Consider the following 22,248-nt stretch of genomic DNA (forward strand, 5'->3'; position numbering starts at 1 on the left):
GGATGATGAGAAAACGGACATAAAAAACAGTTATAAGCGAAGACCTTTGAAATGATGTTCCATTCACATTCCTTGCAATTTCCTGTAAACATGAAAATAAGCGAATTCCACGTGACAACATTCTCTTCATGTTAAGACAAGATGTGTCAAACCTGAAAAAGTTCGCAACAATGGTACACACATATATTTGTAAAACGGCGATGTCTTTAATAATGACATCATTCGAATAAAATCGATAGAAGATAGTCTATTTCTCTCCCGCCCTTTACCATCCTTTTCCACTCTTTTATTTTTGATACTAGACAATACCATCGCATAGACATCAAAATGAGAATCATATTGTTTTCAAACTAAATATCCAGTGTTTCTGTATCTTGTTGCATTTTCATCTTCAATAATCAATATTATTTCCCTTCATACGCTTAAATAGACCTTCAAATTATTTCCCAGATATTATAAATGGGAGGTGTAGCAGCCTTCGGTTTATACGAAGTGACTTATTCACAGGGGCATTTTGTATGCCAGAAGAAAAAAAAAATCGCTTCATCTCTGATTTCATCCCATCGGAACGGATAAGAAGCATGGCAACTGAGTACAAGATATGTCACTATTTGTTCAGGGGGTATCAATGGCGTGTTGAATGTGCTTAACGGTCGGTCTATCCAAAATGTTGGCAAACACTTTACCGTAGACGGATTTATCGCCGAAGCGTATAAGAAGACGTGTATCCTTAAATTTTCCCGCAAAGGGAACTCCGGGACGCCAAGATTCTACCACGTGTCAGCAGATTAAAAGGAATAACTGTCTATGGTAATATCTGTCCATTTTTCTTTATTTTTGAGAGATTCCAACACCATTTAATCATACCCTTGTGCGAATAATAAAAAGAAAAGTTATTACATATCACTTGACGTTAATTAAAGACTTGATTGAGGGGTTTTGCTATGATCAGTTGTGAATGAGCAAGTCCAACGTATACAGTTCATTCTTTGGTTTATCAGTAAGATAGTGGTTGCGGTTAAGCCATATTCCAAATAGTAAACAGACGACACTGACTTAATGGATAGTTGCTACGTTACGGATGCCACTCGGAGTTTAATTGGTCTGGTCCTGGGTGTTGTTGTGTTGTTAGTGGGCGTGTACAAGGATGTAAACAAAGATGAATGACGCAATAAATCATACACAGAGTGTATACGCTAATATCCACCTGAAGTACTACAGGTCGGTAAATATTTCTATGTTATGCATAATGTACAGTCATGATGCATAATATCGTTTGTTGAGAATGAGAAGGGCTTTAAGTTGTCTCGAACACTGTGGGTTTAGTGGCAACTTAACTCCCTTATCTAACTGTATGAATGGTTTGCTATCTAGAAATTACTCTTTCCTCAGCATATAGGGAAGAGGTCCATATTCAAATTATCTTTTACCTTCGGAACAACGAACAAGCATGTATTCATATCTATAATACTGAAAAAAAAAACTTAATTGATATTGGATACCGCTGCCCTGATGTTAGATAGGAAATAATCAGGGGTGTATTCTCCCAAAAAAAAAAGAGGAATTCTTCTTTTTTTTTTTTTCAAGCCGGTTACTTTATTGTTTGTCGTTGGATTGCTGCAATCAAAACGAATATGTCTGCCGGTTTTACAGTAGCTATTTTCTGAGAGACTGCAATAATGTTTCTTCGGTTTTTATTTTTCCATAGCAGGCAATTTAGTTTACTCCCTATACTGAAGAAATTTAACATTTATCTGATCTCTACATCCAGAATAGTGTCCACTTTCGCTCTCCTCATGTAAACATTGTTAAACGAGAGGAAACATGATTACATCAGTTGTCTATTTGGAATGACGTGTAGTCACGGTAAAACCCACATCGACACGGTGGGGGAAGGAGTACATCACTGTCTTTTAACGTAAGCTTTCAAGGAAAGAAAGGTCATTTGCTTAACACCCTGTAATCGGCGAGCTAGGTAACGGCAGAAGAAAAACACGGAATCAATTTGGGAATGGCGCCAAGAACAGCCCTGATGACAGTTAAAGCATACTACACATGGTATCGACTATATACAAAATTCGAATGACGCACTTTCCGGAGTTCGTCATAATTAGGACCACACCACCCTGAACATGCTGCTGTTGTTGTTTCCATAGTTTAGGTGGTTGCTTACAACACAGAGACCGATCATTGCCATTGTGTTACATTATGCCTTATGCCATTCATCATTTTATTTACATATTGATACAATAAATATATGCATGCAAGCCTATATTCAATTAGGTACATTGATGTATTACATAGTTGCTGATGAGTCTTGGGCCGAAACAGACTGTTCAGCTAAGTCACTTTTGAATCAACATGATCAACTCTTCCCCGCACATCAATTTTTGTACTAAATGAGCTCCTTATATTATTGAACACTTTTATATGCGTATAGAGAAAGACCATTTTCCTTCTTCTTCTTTTTTGCATACAAAATTGATATCTTGAATCACCCTATACAGCAATTCTCTCTTTCAAGGAGAGATACATTTCCCAAGACGGAGTTCTCTGAAAAGAAATAGTAACATTTTCCCACTCAACAAGTAAGTTGGGGATGCAAGAAAGAATTTTTTAAGCTTGTTGATGCCTTAAAAGCCATTATAGTATTGAACCTTTTTTGCTGAGCTGTCGGAGAAAAAAATATATATCGTATTTTCTTTACTCATGTAACGAGGTAAAATTTCTTGTCAAGACTCGCTCCAACAAGATGTTATTAATCATGAAATGAAAACCGGAAAAACAAAGAAATCTTTTTCAATCTTTTGCAGACTCTTAAAATGTATATCAATCTCTTCTACCACAGGTGACCTTTATATCTAATCTTTAGTCTCAAAGTTTCTTTGTTACATTATACGATGACCTGCTTGATTAGACACCGATGAATTATACAAACTTTAATAAAGATACTTTTCTTTTGGAGTCACATAAAACAGGGTTTCATTTTCTAGCCACGTCTTTGTCTGTTTTCACAGCATTGTTCTCTCTGCTGTATTAGTAAAATCACCCCAAGCTGAATGTACATCTTATGAAGGAAACCACTTCCAGGCATACTGATTTATTTTATTTTCTCACTGATTGTTGTACTTGTGTACTAGTATTTCTCTCGTCTTCTACAATTTCTCATTCTGCTGCTGCCGCCCGAACACTGATTAAATCTTTGCCCTCCTCTTCAGGAGGGAGAAGGAAAAAGAAGGTCCTTTTACGATCTTATCTTGTCTTGCCTTGTGACAAGGGAATGTCTAAAGCTTCTCAGTTTTTAATCCGAAATGATTACTCTCCTTCAACAAACTGAGAAACTACCTGCTCCGGTGATGACTTCGAGGGCCTTTTTTTTATCATGGCCACAAGATGGGAGTGAAAATAAAAAGACCATCTCTGGCAATGAAGGTTTCAAACTGTTTCAGACGTCAATATTATTCCCGTTTGTTCTAATAATGGTATATTACCATAATTTTCGATGATGAGGTCAAAGGAAATGACAATTTCAAAGACATTCGAGAATCTACATCTTGCTTTGTTTTACGCCAACATTAACGTTATTACAAATATCTTTTTAACCATGTCGTCTGTAATTGAACCTCTCTAGATCTTTCAAGAAAGCAAACCTGAGAAGAAATGATCATCGTAGAAAAATTGTTTGACAGACAAGTTCATTTTGAATGAGGTTGTTTATTCACGGGGGTGGGTAAGTGGGGAGGTGAGCTTCGTGTTAATGTCGACGAACGGTTACTTCAATCTTTGGAGAAATGAAATCAGTTCCAAATAAAGATGTTTTATCTCCGTTTAATAATCCCGTACAATCGCAACCAAATAGCTAGTATTGTTAAAGCGGTCGAAGGGGAAACAAATGTGTACCAATTACGTGTTACGATGTACAATGATCGGTTGATAACCATGCTCTTTTAATTGTGTATTAACCCGTTGAGGACTGACTGATTTTGCTACAACACGTACTTCCCATAGACACTTGCCCGAGTATACTCGGGACTCGTCCTCAATGGGTTAAATAACTTGAAAATAGTCGTACGCTGATCGTGGAGTGCTGTAAATACACACTAACAAATATGATCATAAGTAGATATGCATGTATATGTGTGCGTGTGTGTGTGTGTATCTGAGTGTGTGTTATGCGTATGCATGAACACATAGGCGTTTACAAATGTTGAAATTAACACAGTTTGGTCGATATTTACCGGTCTCCCAGAGAGGTCCCATACTTCCACCGCTAGACTTCTTTCCCCAGCCGTCAGCTTACGATCCAGCAAGGTGTCTTAGGAAGAAAGTGAGAGAAAGATATATCACTTGTGCCACAAAATAATGGCAAAAACAAGAAAAAATATGCTTCATGAACATTTCCCGATAAGCCTCTATTTACGGACTTACCACAGAACTGTTGCACACACACTTTATTGTTTATCATACACAAACACGCTTTACACACAAGCACTCAATATGTACTATGTTAAAAGGGCTATACATGTGCTATGAACAAATTAATCAATGCCAATGAATTAACCAATGAATAATTGAATAAATAGATGAATGAATTAATTGATAAAAATATTAAGATATATAGATAGATGTTCAAAGATAGATAGATATGTATGTGCATGAATACATCTACGTAGGTTATGATTTCATCTATATGACTGTAATTTGTGTTGAGACAAACAAATATTCATTGCATTCATTTCCAAAATGACATCATTGTATCAAAACTTTTAAGTGCTATTGAGTGTCTTTATACGCTTCGCCTTATAATCATACAAGTTTTGTTGAAATATCATAAGTCAATGGTATTTGGCTGTGACACCTAAAAAGAGGACTTTGAATTCATCGTTTAAGAAATGGCGCATTTCAGAACTGATCGATTCACGGCGGCGACCCTCATAATGCCCGTTGCCGGCGGCGATCTAAGGACAGCGGACACTCTCTCTCCTTTCCTGTGCTTAATTAAAAGACATCGCTCAGAATCGATTGCAGGTAAACATTGTCCCACCTCACCCTCCTCCTCGAATGGTGAAGTAAATTGAGCCAATGATGTCATCATGTCTCAAATACTCAAAGGCGTGCGTGACCTCGTTTACCGTGTTGTATTAAAGTCAATTAACTCTACATATACATGGATCGAGATATTGCAATTGTGGGTGTATACTGTGTGTTGCTGTCATAAATGTGTATACAAGTGTGCCGTGTATGTGTGTTTAATGGTGAGTGCGGCGTTTACAGCTTGTAGGATGACGAAATAAAAGAATAGAACGGTGGTGTGCCCATGATTACACGAGACAATGTAGTAAAACTAACTTTGTTCACTGCAGTTCTTCGCGTATGTTTAGAAGTGGATGTGTAAAAGGATGAAATAACATAAGCACAACAGTAGCAAGTTGAAATGAATCATCATAAGAGATTGAATGACAATGGTTACAGTAATGTTAACATGAACCAGTAATGACTACGGAAAATGACGATGAGTTGGGTTTTATAACCAGCTCACTGATACGACAAACGAATCAGTATATTGATCAATCATATACCAAGCGGTTATGTGCTGACTTGGGGCTTTAGTACATCTATGTCTACGGTAGACCAAAGGGAGTGTGACGATAGTGCAAAGGATGTGGCGTCTCTGAAATTAAATACTGTTGCTGCCAATGATAACCATATCAAAGAAAAGATTGACCGAAAAACAAGTAAGAAAATGTTGAAGCATTGGTAACAGCAATGTTTATGTGATGATGGTAATAATGATAACACTGATGATAATCAAAGCAGCAACATCAAAAATTGATATGGCAAAAAAAAAAAATACAAACTTGATTAACGCCAGCACAAACTTGAATGCTTAGTAGTTTACCATTGCTGGTTCCCCGGAACGGCCACCAGATTGTCATCTCCATCCCATCGGTGGGTGTGTCCACCCTCTGAGCCACGCCCGAGCACATAGATTTCACAAGGCTGCTCTTCCCGCCGCTGCCTGGCCCGAACACCATCATCCGCAGACGATAGCCGAGATTCCTCTCACAGAAGTAATCCACCAATCCATCGACCTCGCGTTCGATGATCTCCTGCGGCGGCGAACTCAACTCCTTGCACATGTGGACTTCGATTTTCCTGAGCTTACCGAGGCTGATGATGGAACTGGGCACGCAAGTCAGACCCGTGCGACTGAAGTTTAGAGTTTGGAGCTGGAAGCAGCCGTGGGCGAGAGCTGTTAGCGCCTCATCAGTAATTTGCAGGCAATGTTCCACGTTAATTGATTCCAGAGAGAGGCAGAAGCGAGCCAGACTGCGGATTCCTGCATCTGTAACGCGAATGCAATGTCCTACCTCCAAGCCAAGCAAATCTCGCCGTTTTTCCGCCAGATACGCCAAACCTTTGTCGGAAATACTAGTCCTGTTTAAGGCTAAGTGTTTTAGTTTTGTACAATTAGCGGCGAGCGCATAAAGGCCATCATCGCTAATGGCCTCACATTCGCTGAAATTGACCGTGTTTAAACTCGCGCAATACTGTTTGCTCAGGGACCGAAGTCCGTTGTCCGTTATTCGCGCGAAACTGATGAAACTTGCCACCTCAAGAGCAGCTTTGCAGTGCTCGGTCAAGGCGTCCACGGCATTGTCTACCAACTTCCACTCGACACCATCTCCCCTGGCGAAGGTCACCGATTTCAAGTTCTTGCAGTTGGTACCTAGAAGAACCAAGGCCGTGCGGTCGAGTCTCGGACACGATTCGAAACGAACGTGCTGCAAATCACGGCACCGTTCGGAGAGGATTGCCACCGCATTGTTTGTAAACTCCGGGATACTCGTCACGCGAAGACTCATTAACCGCGGGTTGAGAATGGCGACCAAATCCCTGATTGCATCCTCGTTGACGCACGCGCAGTGCTCGAACTCCACGCGAAGAATTGAGGGCTTTGCCCGAAGCGTTTCCTAGGTGAGGAAAAAACGACAAAACATACACAGGGAGCAATTAGAACGCAGATTAAAGACACTTATGCGACGCATGATACGCCATGTCATGTTGGGAATTAAAATCGCCCGCAATGACTAATCTTTCCAATTTATTTTCGCAGTCCCAACACTGATGTGACGTCAAGATTGGTTAATGGACGCTATATCATCGTGATAATACTTCATATGCTTGATTGTCCATTAGCTCGTGACGTTGATCACTAATGTCCCTCATTATCTCATTTCTGACGGTGTGAATTTCGAGATGAACGCCCATTTTTGAAAGTGGTTACGGTTTCAATAATACCATCGTACATTCACGTGAGGCATATATTTTTTTGAAGCCATTGCATTCTTGTGTCATTCATTTATCTTTTCATATCATCGTCATCCTCCTTGGTCGAATCATATTTTCGATTTTTTTTTTCTATTTCGTTAAGATGATGATTTACGTTTTTATGCAATTTTCTTCAATGTAAAGTTTTGCACGTAGCTAATATAATTATATTTACGATTTGAATTTAACATGAAGTGTCACAGGAGGCTCGGAGCGACTCTTAGAATCAGGATAAAAGCAATGGAACAGATTCGGTGAAATCTTCACCAAAATCCATCATAAAACCGGATAGTTACACAATTCTAAAGTAAAAAGCCTTTTCAGAAAGGTCTCAAGGTTCCATTCTCTATGATAAAAGGCTCCATTTCCCAAACACCCTCGAAAATCCCTTCTGTATTACACATTTGTTCTGGCTCGCTTTCCCATTCCCACGATGTACAACCTTGAAATGTATATTAATTCTTTTGCTTGTTTGTTTTACATGTATATTAATATTTAAACATTACTGGGGCCCCTATTTATAAGCACTGCTTCTCCTGGGGTTCCCACCATCAAGTTTAATTGTTTCTGCTTTGTTTTTGTTTACTTTTTATATAATTATGTATCTTTGTGTATCTTTCTCATTGTATACTCGTAAATTGATGGTGAATAAAACTAAACTGAAACTGAACTGAACTGTTGGGTTCCATGTCCCTATTATCACTAGTGCTATTCAGGTCAAAATTGATGTCCCAGTCAATGTCAGTGTCCCTGTATTTGTTTCTGTTGTTGCCTCTGTCTCTGTCTCTGTCTCTCTCTTTGTCCTTACCTCGGTTTTTCTGTTCTATTTACCATGATACTGCATATTATGAGATGTAATATCATTCGTGTTGAGGGGCATATACTCATCACAAGTTCTGGTGCTTCTAGAGGTGTGTCTCCAGTATTTTCAAATCGATCGCATGGTACTTGTACTTATATAAATTGCTGGATATATTAATGTCATTGAGCCAACTAAATATACAAATCGGATGAAGAAATGACTCTATCACCTCACAACTCTCGCTTTGAGGTACAAACCCCTCTCTTTGAAAGTCATCATTGCTAAGTTTTTACAACTCAACAATAATTTGATACGGAGTAAGCATTCTACTCTTGTTGATTTAATTGTAAACAAGATATATCATGTAGGCTTGTATGAAGGTCCTGTTTCTTTGTGTATTTCTGTTTTTCTTCTTCTTCTTTAATATAAGCATAAGTGAAAGTCACCTAGATTATGGACTGACTTTGCACTTAGGGAATATGAATTTGCATACAAGAGAATTGTTGGATCTACTGGAGGACGCTGAGCAATTTCGTTGAAAGCTATTTGTAATTGAGAAATGAATAGATGACATTATTATGAGCAGATTATTTGCCATAAATCTCAAAATTGTTTTGCAATGTGATAGATAAAAGATTACTCAAGGTTAATAGAGTCAAACCTTCGGGGTAACCGTTAATCATTGTCAGACCCATATGTTGCATTTCCCTACAAAACTGATGCAAGTTACTTAAAAAATGATCACTCATTATTCTAATTGTGAAACACGAATAAACGTTTGGCCCACAAAGGTTCCATTGTCTTTGCATAGAAGTTTGAATGTAATTGATAACCACTGCGGTGCTGTATTTTGGTGAAATGGTGCTATAGTGATGACACATCTTGTTGTGAAGAGCAGCTTAGTTTGGAGCCCGTTAAAGAAAATGATAATGACTTAAACAGTACATGTATCTTCAGTCTAAAGAATGGCTACGATGCCAAGAATAATGTACTGGTGTTATTCATAAACGGTTCAAGTTTGTGTTACAAAACAGAAACATCACAAAGTCTTTTATACGTGATGAAGTCATAGGAAGAAAGTGACATTTTATATTTGTGTAAATAACACAGTAGATAGGGATTGTAGTAGTTTGTCTAGGGTGCAGTATACTCAATGTTATTGCTATCGTTAATTTTAGCTTCATCTCACCGGAAATGAACTTGAGAAAAATGTGCCGTATACAGGGAAAATTGGCGTATACTAGCAATAGCTTTTATCAAGGACAGCTTTACACTATAGAATTATCAAAGGTTCCTTAGGGGACATATATGTCTGAGCTTGGGGGTAAAACTCTATTACTGTATGAACTGTAATATTACATTATGCTGTTATGTCCATTCTGTAATGACAAGGTCTTATAAAACATTCCACATGAACAACCGCGAAACAGATATTTCAACGAAATGCACATACAAGCATTGATAACGCTTGGATTGGCATACAATGGCGGGGGAGAACGCGCTATACCCTTACAAGGGCTACACTTGACTGAATCTTATTATAGATGGATGCAGATGGTATAAGCCGTATACAATCCCTCGCCGACAGGTGGATTGCAAAGTGTAGAGACAGCCTATTATTACAAATCCAACGCGAACGATGAAAAATAATTACCGTTCGTCCTTTACATTTGTGGCTAAATTTGTCACAACTCACATCCACGTCTAAAAGATACATGACATGATACACGGGGACGCAAGTCACAAAAACACCTGTTTTAGTTGCAAACGTCAGCAGCTTCATAAAGGAATAAGCAGAGTAATAGAATCCTTCAAAATCCTTTGCTTTGTCTGACCCAATGCCAAAGCAGAAGGATCGATTCTTATCATGCTATTTTGTTCAATATTTTTCCATCATGGTCAGAATTGCTATACATGGGGCACCCTTAAGGAACCTCAGGCAGGCTTTATAGTTGCCACTGAGCACAGATGAAGTTATTCTTAACGTTCGAATAATTACCATGGCAAACAATTCGTTTCAGTTGTTAATCGACCAAAGCTGGCACTTCATTCACTTTTGAGTTTAATAATTTTTAACTGTGTTTAGTGGGGAAAAAGTGCTATTGGATATAACATTTCATTTGAATTGAATAGAATGGAATAGTAATTATCACGTTAAAAACGTGGTGTTCGTTAGTGTGTTTCCTTCTTAAGGTTAAGAATTAAATTACGTCAGTTCGTTTAAGTTCCCACACAATAAAAACTCTGAGAAACGTTTCAAATGATATCAGTCAATACGTTTTGACTTCATCACCCTTTCCATCACGCAGCCTATAGTGCATAACACATAATCTACTGTGGAATGTCTAAAATCTGGATTATTATTTGTGTTTGATGCAACTACTTTGACATGATTTAATGCCTAAGTAAGACTCTTATATATTTTTATTCTAGTTTTGTTTTTCTATAACGTATAAATATATGCCGCCTATTTTTGTAGGCCTGTATGGTTCTGAATGGGATTACCCATAATAATAATTATATTCTCACAAGAAAACATTAAATGACGCCACTGGCCGGTGTACCACTCATGGGTGGGGATAATTGTTGAAAGGAGGTGTGATGCATCCTGTAAGATCTAAGAAGCATGCAGCTACCATCCCATTTGAACGAATATCAACTCACGACAAGGGGGAGATGGGTATATCCTTAGTAAAGGGCCTCACCCATTATGGCGTGTCACATGATATACTGCCATCGGCCTAATGGCACTCCCCCGGCACGGAGATGCCACCATTTCCTGAACAGGTGCACCTATGGAGAGGTGATTGCGCGCACAGGGCGTAAGTTGCTAGCATCCTTTTCTCTAGTTTTGTCCTGCATGTATGCATGCTTTACGTTTGACAATGCTTTGTGTAATCATGCTACATCTGGAATATAATTTGGCTTCGGTGTTTGTGGTCATTATGATACTATGCTAGTCATGATAATCAAAGAGGCATCCTTATAATTCAACTTTCACAATTGTGTTAATCAAAGAAACGCTAATCACTCTCTTCAATCGGTTTCATAATAATAACAATTATCGTAATTATCATCACTGACACTTCTATCATCTTCCTCCAAGAATGACACTACTTTTTTCAGTTTTGCACTTTTAAAACGTGTTTTACATTGCATATTATTACAATGTTCCGTGAGTAAACAAATGCCTATGTTTTGCTTCTATATGTTATCAATGTTTACGTATTGTCTTGCTTCTTCGCTGATAGAACGTAATGTTTACAAGTTGCAAGTTAAGTTACATTTTATGCACATAGTAAACATGTATGTGTGTCATGCATAGTCTATACATTGTGGAATTATCGAAAGGAAAAAGTGTGAAAGCGAGTGTGTTGTATTTTCGGAGATAGGTTAGGACTTCATCTTAAACAACCCATTTCCCCATGTAGCACATGATAAGATAATGTGGTATCAGCAGAAAAAAATCATATACGATATAGTACCACCTAAAATATAAGGCCTACTTGCATGCAAAACACTTCATATTAGCAGAAATTGATTGCGTTGATAGTAATCTGCGCATTAATTGACAAGGAAGAATGAAGGCACTCTTACAAAATTCTCTTCGAGTTCTCTATTTTCTTAAAAACGTTTCCAGACCAAGACCATGCTATCATAACTTCAGCTTTATCTTGATGTCGTCACAGTACTTTACAGATCGATAATGGAACATTTTCATATCTCAAGAAGACAGCAGGTCCCATTTCATAAAGGATGCTAGGATAGCAACTCTTGCTGGAACGTCAACTTCCCATATCAACATGCCAATTAGGGCGCTGGATTCTTGTCATTACCATGACAACTGACATTCCAGCAAGAGTTGCAATCATGTCAATTCTTCTTCTTTTTTTTCAATGAAATGGGGCCCAGAAGCGTCAGCCGTCTGCATTGTGAAGTCATTAGTTCCTATAGTTTTCCGCTAATTAGGCTTGTGCCCTCCACTCTTCCTGTCACTGCCTGCTACGGACATTATATCCAATCTCTTAACAGAAACGACATAACACATTATGATTGAAATGTTTTCATGATTTAATAGTCGCAATTTGACTCATACTTATGATATTCGTAATTCGCTAGTGTTTCAACAGTGGTATTAAGGTTAGATTTATATGATAATAATGACTATAATGGTATTGATATCATATATCGCAAAGATATGATTATTTATTTACTGCGTAGTTGTGATCTAATGATCTCAATACATAATCCTTATTATGAAAAATTAATGTGGCATGATGCTATACAAGTGTTCCACATAAATGTATGTAAAGATTTATGCATTAAATGAAGGGAGTAGCTTCGAATTAATTTACATAGTTATCGTGCGGAGAGTTAAGGATGATCACATTTTTTAGATGGAAAAAGAGGAGTTCTAATTAGATGCCCTGCGAAACCATATAGTAATGTTGCGATATGTATATCTGATTGTTCCTCCAGTCAAAGTTGAATTGCTTCAAGTATAATTATATACATTATATATAAGTGCGTGCAAACAAAGAGAGGGGAAATGTTTTGATAGAAATATTGCAGTGGATATGATACGACATAATCCCGAAAGAATAGAATAGATGCAATATGATTGATGATTGAAGGGTGATACAACTTTTTATGAAATAATGAGCAGTGTATGCTACTGAAAAAGAACGTATTACGTTCCTTACTTTTATATCGTGAAGAGTCGTCGCTCTGGAGAAAACCGTCCCGTCGTCCTGGGAAGCTGTATTCATGATTCTATTTTCCAGATGACTCGTAAATCAGAAAATGAGTGTCAAAAGTCCAACATTCCACCACTGCGACCCATTTTCAGTCTGTTTCAGAAGTTCCTTGTCGTCAAGATACATGATTTAGTGCTTTGGCGCCAGAAAATGTCAATATCAAAACATTTCTTCTTTTTTTCCTCAAAGACAATGCACTATAACTAAAATGTGAGAACCCGAAGATGCTCTCATAAATGTTAAGAGGAAATTGATGGCATTCCGAATAAATCCCCCAAAATATGCCGGAATGCGGCACAGGCAGATCTTGACGAATCAACAGTGACGACCCGACTGCATACTATCCGAAATAATGCGCCTGGGAAGATCCAATATCGCCGTAGAAACGAGAGGAGATACACAGGCGAGGATGAAAAGCAAGGCACATCAGAATTGTCACCGGCGGATCGCTCAAGCCACCTGCAACCCTTCTTTCCCGTCGTGCGCTCTGCAGCAAAAGAGACGCCCATTCATGCAAACTGGAACACGGGTAGCTACGTGTCAGATGTGAGTGAGGGCGCCGCTTATTGGGACATAATGTCAACAGACTTAAAGGGGGTGACACTTAGTATGCACTCCATATATCATAAGCATACTGATTGTGTAGAAATTGACTATGAAAAGATGCCAAGTGTACACTGCAGTATTGACTTTGCGCTTTTCAGAATATGTTATGTTATGATTTACAATTGAGAATTTTGCGATTTTAAAGGGATCGTACAGTTTTGGTTGAGACATAATTTCAGGTTTCTAACATTTTTTGGTGAGATAATGAGAAACTTCTTATGAAATATGAAAGAGCATGTAATTCTATGAGGAATTCAACGTCTATTTGATGAAAATTGGTTTTGAAATGGCTGAGATATCCAAAAAAAGGGCGATTTTAATAAAGTGTGGGACCCACACTTTATTACGATCGCTTTGTTTTACTTTGTTTTTGGATGTTTCATTCATTCCAAACCCGATTTTCATCAAATAAACTTTGAATTCCTCTTAAAATGGTGTGCTCTGTACTATATCATAAGTGTTTTCTTGGTATCTCGCAAAAAATTAAAAGCCCAATTCTCATCTCCACCAATACTGTACTATCCCTTTAAGTGTAAAATCTTATTTTGAATATTTTAGTGCAACTTTTTGACTTGCGATTCTGCATTTCTGAAATAATTTCCAAATTTTCAGTGAAGGATCAACGGACTGAATGTCACTTTTATTGTATATACCATTGCTGCACCATAATAATTGTTTTAGTTAGTCAGTTAATCAGTTAGAGAATAATGACATTATACATGTAATGAATCATAATAAATTCACATGCAAAATATGCACATCTAGATTTGTATTTTGAATTGTTCTACGTTGCCTCTATACGGAATAATGTCACCGTCTGTTTCACCCGTATCTTAGGGAACTCAGTCAAAATACCTTGCGAAGGAAAATTGGGATGGATTTTCAAATTAACCAAGCACATGCGTTGTGAATTTGTGTACTGTAGTAGATGGCGTTTGAACCAAATCACATGAAATGTGCTTGTCTCTGTGGTAAATTTAGCGCATTTAACGTATTTTGTGAGAACCTACCACATGTGACCGCGACCTCCATAGCTTGAATGCCAAATAATTTTCTCTCTAGCAAACACATAAGATCGAAACTTTCAATAAAGCTAAATATCGCACGTATCAGTAAATCGTTTCTCGCTCTAGCAATGGTACACACAAATATACACACACATAAGTATAGAATTGTGTGCATTCGGATACTGAGTATTTGTATGTGCGTATACATGTATGAAGAGTTTGTTTTTGCTTCTTTTGACCATTACTTCAAAAATGTACCTTTATATGTAGTGACCAATATATAATTTAAAAGGTATTGTCCTTTATGACAGAGACAGTACTTCAAAATCTTCAAAAATGGACTTATCGGTTTTTGCGAACAAACTCCTCATATATATATATATATATATATATATATATATATATATATATACATATATGTGTGTGTATGTTTGTGGGTGTGTGTGTGTAATTGTGTAAACTGCATCTGAGTGTGTGCTATTTGTTTGTATCAATGACCGTAATGTAACCTCATACGATCAAAATTCTTAAGACACATAATAGGTCTCTACTATATAATTATCTGTAATCAAGAGGTTTTGATGTACAGAAGAGATAAACGAAATATTTACTAGTTTTGCGGATAATGTATGTTAATATCGCGCTAAGTTGCCTCTTCTCCTGCATGTGTTTCGTTGAAAAAAATCATGTTTTGTTTACATGTGAGTTTGTAGGGGATAGTTTACAATATGACTTATCTAACAAACAGCTTGATGTATAATTATGCCTTATGTCACCCGGCTAGTAAAAAAAAAAAATATATATATAGAAAATCGCAAGTACACACAAAAATATGTATATAGATATATTATATGATATATATATGTATATATATATATATATATATATATATATATATATATATATATATATATTAGTGACAGCAATGGACTGAACCAGAACACGGCGGGGCGGTGCAAGGACAGTTAGATATATTGGCAGCAAAACTTGCACAGAGACATGGCTGATGTTGGTTTGCATCCCTTTAATTTAGCTTTCGGGCCAAACGCATTGTTTATATGTTGTTGTCATTGTAGATTCTGAAGAAGGGTAATTCGCCCGAAAGCGAAAGCTTAATTAAAGGGGTGCAACCCAACATCAGCCACGTCTCTGTGCAAGTTTTGCTGCCAATATATAGTTGCGTGTGTTTGTATGCGTGTGCGTGTATATGAGTGTATATGTCCAGAGGTTTAAGACCAAGGAATATTTCTATTTTGATTTCCTTCAAAACGAAGCTTCCATTTCCCTTTTCTCCTTCCATCAAGGTTTCTTAACTTGCGATACAAGGACATAGTTAGACAGGCTATAATGATGGTTCTCGTTTCAATAGCTCTGCGTCCATGTTCTTGAATTCCCCAGAGCCGGCAAACAGACGATATTGATTTACCTCAGAGCGTGTTTGGCGCTCTACCCAGGGGGCCAAAGGGTGACGTATGTTCGTGTATTTCTCGGCGGAAAACGCAACTGTCTCCTTTGACCGTAGTTATCTTAGAAGTACGGTTAACTTGGTCTTTGCCAATTCTCGGTAGTGTCGGCTTGTGTATAGCCGCTGGTTTGGCTGTAATCCAATCCAAACTCATTGTTATCCGGGGGAGGGGGAGAATCCTCAATTTGTGTCTCCACATAGTCAGAGCAGTTTGTGAGTTGTTGTCATGGTGACACAGAGAAGAGGCAGGTGGGTTTTCTCCCAGACGAGCCCGACCCGCACCAGGCAACGGAAATAATATTTGTGGTGTGAGAGGAAGCAGTTGAAGATTGATTATAGCGCAAAAAGGGCAAAATGCCCCGTTGCTAAGCTGAAACGCCGTGGTGGTGCATGTAAGCGATTATGATGACTCGCGAAAGAGTGTGTATTACCACAGTGGTCATAATATGAGACGTGGCGCATTGATATAAAGAGAAATCAAGTAAACTGGAAATAGCTTCTCATCACAGGTCAGCCTATCGATGATTGTGTTTACAATGTTGCATGCTGACTATGATTGAAAGTTCGAGATTGCTAGTAGTACCATCATAATGATGGAAAGGAAAGTGGTAATGATGATACATGTATCTGAGGTAATTATCATTCGAACAATGATACTGATTATGCTCATGCTTATGATAATGATAAAGATAATGTTAATATTGATAATGGCAAAGACAGAATTTTGTGATTAAGATGATATGATGATAACACAAATCTAATATTGGTAGCTATCAAAAATCAGAAAACGATAATCATACAACGAAAACAACATATTGTCACATGTAACGATACGACGATGTTCTAAGGACATGGTTATAAGAAACTATCACTCATATAAGTCACAGTAAGAACATTTTGAATGTCTTACTGGGGGACATATTAACACAAATGTTTCATGATCCTGGGAATTCCCAGGACGGTGAAGTAATCCCTAACGAATAATAATAATAATAATAATAATAATAATAATAATAATAATAATAATAATAATAATAATAATACGGTCTTATTTACCCAGGGTAGCCTCTTCAGTGTTGCCACTGCTCTACCAGAGGGCCCTGCTATTATTATTACCCTAGCGTTGCCAGGTACCCATTTATACACCTGGGTCGAGAGGGACATTGTGGGTAAAAACATCTTGTCCAAGGATGTAAGCACTGGGCGGGATTCGAACTCACGATCCTCCGTTCGGGAGTCGGAAGTCTTATCCACTATGCCACAGCGCCCCCACTCCACGATGCCACAGCGCCACCCCCAACGAATAACCTCAATTCTCGAAGTAGGCTACTTATATAAACTTGACATAGACTTAGATGTAGTAAGGAACACATTCTTTGTAGGAAAGGCGATATCAGCGGTATGATCGCATGTGAATGATGTTTCTTAACATTTTCGAGATGATAATCCTTATTAGCAGAGAAACGTATATATAGAAACAGTGATTATCTATTTAAGATAAGGAAAAGTACTGTCAATGTGAAATTGTGCTTAATTTCATTGATAAATTTGTTCTCACATTCCAAAGTTAATTTATATATTTCTCCACTTGTTTTGATGATAACTATTTAATTCTTGAATGATTCGTGTCTTAAACAGAGCTTAATTCTATGTATTTCACTTGCCATTGTGTTAATTTTCTTTCAGTGTCGTCATCAATAGGGTTTTCCCCAATGCAGAAGCATTCGTTTATAAAGCTTATGATATCTTTTATGATCTGAAGCAAAGGAGTAGGGGCATAAAATGCTATCAGTATACCATCATCATATAACATTTGAATAAAATGTGTAATTACTTCGTTGATTTTACTGTTTCTTGATCTTGATAAGATGTGGACTAAGTATCCTTAAAAAGTCTATGAAATTATACAGGTAAATCCACTAAGTTGATATATATCATATATATGTAAATGTGCATATATTCTTATACATAATATTTGACATGTATACGCATTTTTGAGTACTGTTCGTTATTGCAGTGAATAAGATGATGATCTTTAGAGTGATCATATATACATTTTTTTCTGTATAATATGCTCCTTTTCATCAACTTTGCAATTTTCTAGTCTTTGACGTACAGACTGTCAAACATGATAAACACACCATGCTTTTGTGTGCACGTAATACTAATTGTCTTAAACATCCTTCAAGAATCCAGTTTTATTTTATCCGTGTTTCAAGTACTTAATGTAGCTCTTAAAACAGCATAATAAAATCATAAGACTCTCCTAAGATGGTGAAGTATTAGGGTACCAATAATGAGTAGGCCTAATCCACCATTTTGTGAGTCTGGACATCCTTTTTGCATGAGAGCGAAAAGTAGTTTCGAGCAATACGCGCGAGTGGTTACACACACAAACATACACACGCACACACGCACAAAATTATCTTTCATCTTTTCAAAGAATTCATAATTAAAGAAACAGGCATATAAGCGATAAATGGCTATAATATAGACACCGTGCTTATCTCATCTTGCTGATAAACGAACGATGAAAGCCTTGAGTGTAATCTGTGCAACCAATTTTCGTGTGCTCATTTGATTTTGTGTGTGCGTTTTCTATTTCTCTCTGGCTTGTCCTTTTCTGTATTTTCTTACCTGGTGTTGAAAAGCAATTTTCTCTCAGGGCATTTGCCGGCTTTTGCTTTTCTTTTTCTTTGTATTGACACTGTTACTGTTTGTGTGATTGAGTGCGTGTTAATGTGTGCGTTTGTGTGAACGTGTGCTCGTGGGACCGCATCTTTTGATGTTCACGTTTACTGGTATAACCATGAATGGTGGATGTATGGTGGACATATGGACAATCGTGATCTCGCAGGTGGTAGATGAATAAGCATCTAGAAAGATCGCCGTGGGTCTGAAAAACGAGAAGGAAAAGTGAATTGTCGTTATCAGTGTTGCTCGATGGCGGTTTCGGTCACAAAATACAGCCTAATGATGTAACAAAAAACTGAAAAAAAAAGAAGGAATAGTAACCTCACCAAAATGTATGTTTTTTCCCTAGTTGCTATTATCTTGACATTATTCTTTGTGTGCTTTGCGTGAGCGATGTGGGTGTGTGCATGGAGCTACAAACGTTTGTAGCTCCATGGTGTGTGTGTAAGCTACGTGTTTTGGTTGTTGTTGTTGTTGTTGTTGCTGCTGCTGCTGCTGTTGTTGTTGTTGTTGTTGTTGTTGTTGTTGTTGTTGTTGTTTTGTTGGTGGGGGGGGGGGGGGGGGAGGCTGAGTTCGCGCTGCAAGCCCGACCCTGCGTTGAACGCTTATGTAACTTTTTCCTCGTTGTTTAACAGCCATTGCTATACAAATAATTTAATATAAATATTGCTTGTGCAGAAAAGTTATAACCTGCACAGCACAAGAAGAGTCTATAAAAACAAATACGTATAGTGAATTGTGTTGTCTTAATTCGATCGGAGAGATGTCTCTGGAATTATTATTATTATTATTAATATTATATATATATATATATATATATATATATATATATATATATAAATTGTAATCGTTGGATCCATGGCGTACTTGATAATTACAACATTCGAAGTCCAACACGTCGAAAATTCCAAGATGAACATAAATATATATACATACATAATATAATATATTATTTTATATATAAATATATATATATATATATATATATATATATATATATATATATATATATATACATATATAATATAATATATTATTTTATATATAAATACATATATATATATATATATATATATATATATATATATATATATATATATATATATATATATATATACACATACTAAGTAGTCTGTTTTAGCGTGCACATGCGTAATTATTCTTTCTGTTGATCAATAGGTGGCGCTAGTCTAGTCTGCTCATGCACCGCGAATCAAGTTGATGTATGTCTACGCTACGATACATGCTGACACATTTATCCAATAACAACAAAATGCTTCATTTGTATAGAATATGCTACTAAATGTACACTGATATTTGATTAATCGGTTGATTGATTGGTTTTATTTATGGATCGATTGATCGAGTGATCCACTGACTGTGCATGTGTGCATTCCTGTGTGCACAAAGGCCAGTGGCATCAGGTTATACAGGGGCAGATCCAGGAATTCCATACAGAGGGGGTGCCTTTACAAAATTAAAGGGGGCGTACATGCCCCCCCATTGTTTTCTTTTGTTTTGTTTTTTTTTTTGGCGAAAAATAAAGGGGGGTGCCGGTGTGCTCCCCCCTGGATCCACCACTGTAATTCATATATAGTAGAAACGAGTCGATCTAATCAAATCTTACCGCGTAGAGTGAACTTGTCTTCCGATATAGAAACACACACTGTTCCACAAACAATATACACACCATGAATTCATGCAGATCTTCAAGCACACTTCTTATACCTTATACGCGCATGAGTACAGAAGGAAAAAGAATAGAATATATATATGTGTATGTGTATATATATACATACATGTGTATATATATATATATACATATATATATATATACACTGTGAAGATATATATTACATCTATATACCTTACACGCGCATGAGTACAGAAGGAAAAAGAATAGTATATATGTATAATTATGTATATATATATATATATATATATATATATATATATATATATACATACATATATATATATATATATATATGTATCTATATATATATATATATACACACTGTGAAGATATATATTACATCTATATTTTCAGTGAATGATGAAAAAATGCAGCAATGAAATTAAAAAAAAACCACAAATACAATGTACTACTAAGTATATCATCAAAACGGAATTTGACATATACACACTCAAAAGAAGAAAATTCTTATTTGGTGTTTGTGTGAAAAATGACATTGCTATGCAATGACCGTTTTATTCTATGCTTTGAAATAAGCACATCACATATTTACAAATATATAAACTCTTTATAAAATGTTTTATAAAAGCATTATTTCTTTCCAACTTTCACATCACAAAACATGAGAAAGGACACTAAATAAGATAAAACACCACAAAAACAATACATGTGAAATGAACTGTAAAGTGTAAATTCTTTGACTAGTGAAACATGGAAAACATCTTTGAAACAACTTGCACCTCTTCTGAAAATCCCCCACACAAAACAAACAAACAAACAAACAAACACACACACACACACACTCATAAACATTCACACATACATACATGCATGAACACATATGTACAGACACACATCCTTTACATTAAAAAAAAAAAATAGGACCATATCATGTATCATATTATCACTGATACAGTACATACTGAATAAGATGTGTATGTAATAATCACCTGCTGTACAGGAGTTCCCAATAAAATGTGAATACTGGTAGCTGACCGCACCATTTAGTCTACATGAAACTATCCATGGACTGTGAAGAAGAAGTTTCTATGAACTCCAAACAGTCATCCTCATTTGTCATGGGAATTCCAAGGAAAAGATGCTTGCACAATACGTTTTTGAGATAATACTGTGACTATTGATAGTACTTTGAATGACATGGCCCTATCAATGGTGGCTCAAAATAATTACATGGCATTTATTCATAACACGTCCCTCAATGGTTGGAATAGTTCATGGACTTACATTAACAAATTTATCTGTATAATATATGTGACTGTGCACCTCAAAACGAACATAAAGTCGCACACACTGATTTTGCGTGAGGACTGAAAATAAGTAAAATGGGTCAACCCAGCCGAACTTGACTTTTTCATATTTTCTGAAAGAGCAGGTCTTCTTTTACATTATGCTAAAATTTGGTGTCATAAAACGGGCAGGAAAGTGTGTTTTTTTAGCAGTTTATCTCGAACATTTTTGGTAGAATAGTGTGATTAGGTGTGTCTTTGGAATCCCTTTTTCATTTCTGAAAAACCTTGTCCACACTCTTCACTTTCAACTCTAATAACTTTTGAAAGGATAGTGCTACTGCTTTGAAAGTTGGCATTATTTATGGACAGAATGTGTTAATGAGGCATGCTTAATTTCAGTTTAATCTAATAATCCCTTCATTGTTGTTACTCTGCTGGTTTACTTCCTGTTTTTTGTCCCATTCATCGCACAGCCAGCACGGTTTGGTAAAGATTAAGCGCTTGAATAGACATTGTACTTCAGAGCCTTTTTTCTCAGTTCACACTTTTCCTGAGTTTGTGCTTTCTTTCCAATATTTAGATAGGTTAGGAGAGTCCATTTGATTGAGTTATACATCATTTTAAAGCTTAAAGTCTGCT

At 36.8% G+C, this 22,248-nt stretch overlaps 1 protein-coding gene across 1 annotated transcript in view; it reads right to left on the reverse strand.

Moving 5' to 3' along the window:
* The window catches only part of LOC139721941 (uncharacterized), a 32,791-nt gene extending 26,729 nt beyond the window's left edge, over positions 1-6,062 (reverse strand). The window contains exons 1-2 of the mRNA XM_071633265.1: positions 5,900-6,062; positions 4,239-4,315 (exon numbers count right to left, since the gene is read on the reverse strand). Of these exons, the coding sequence (XP_071489366.1) occupies positions 4,239-4,315; positions 5,900-6,038 (216 nt within the window). The 5' untranslated portion in view covers positions 6,039-6,062. The remainder of the gene's footprint in view (positions 1-4,238; positions 4,316-5,899) is intronic.
* Positions 6,063-22,248: the final 16,186 nt, after the last annotated feature.

This window comes from Diadema antillarum, unplaced genomic scaffold (genome assembly GCF_040938485.1).
Source record: "Diadema antillarum isolate AM-2024a unplaced genomic scaffold, OU_Dant_1.0 scf00000152, whole genome shotgun sequence".
Classification (NCBI taxonomy): domain Eukaryota; kingdom Metazoa; phylum Echinodermata; class Echinoidea; order Diadematoida; family Diadematidae; genus Diadema; species Diadema antillarum.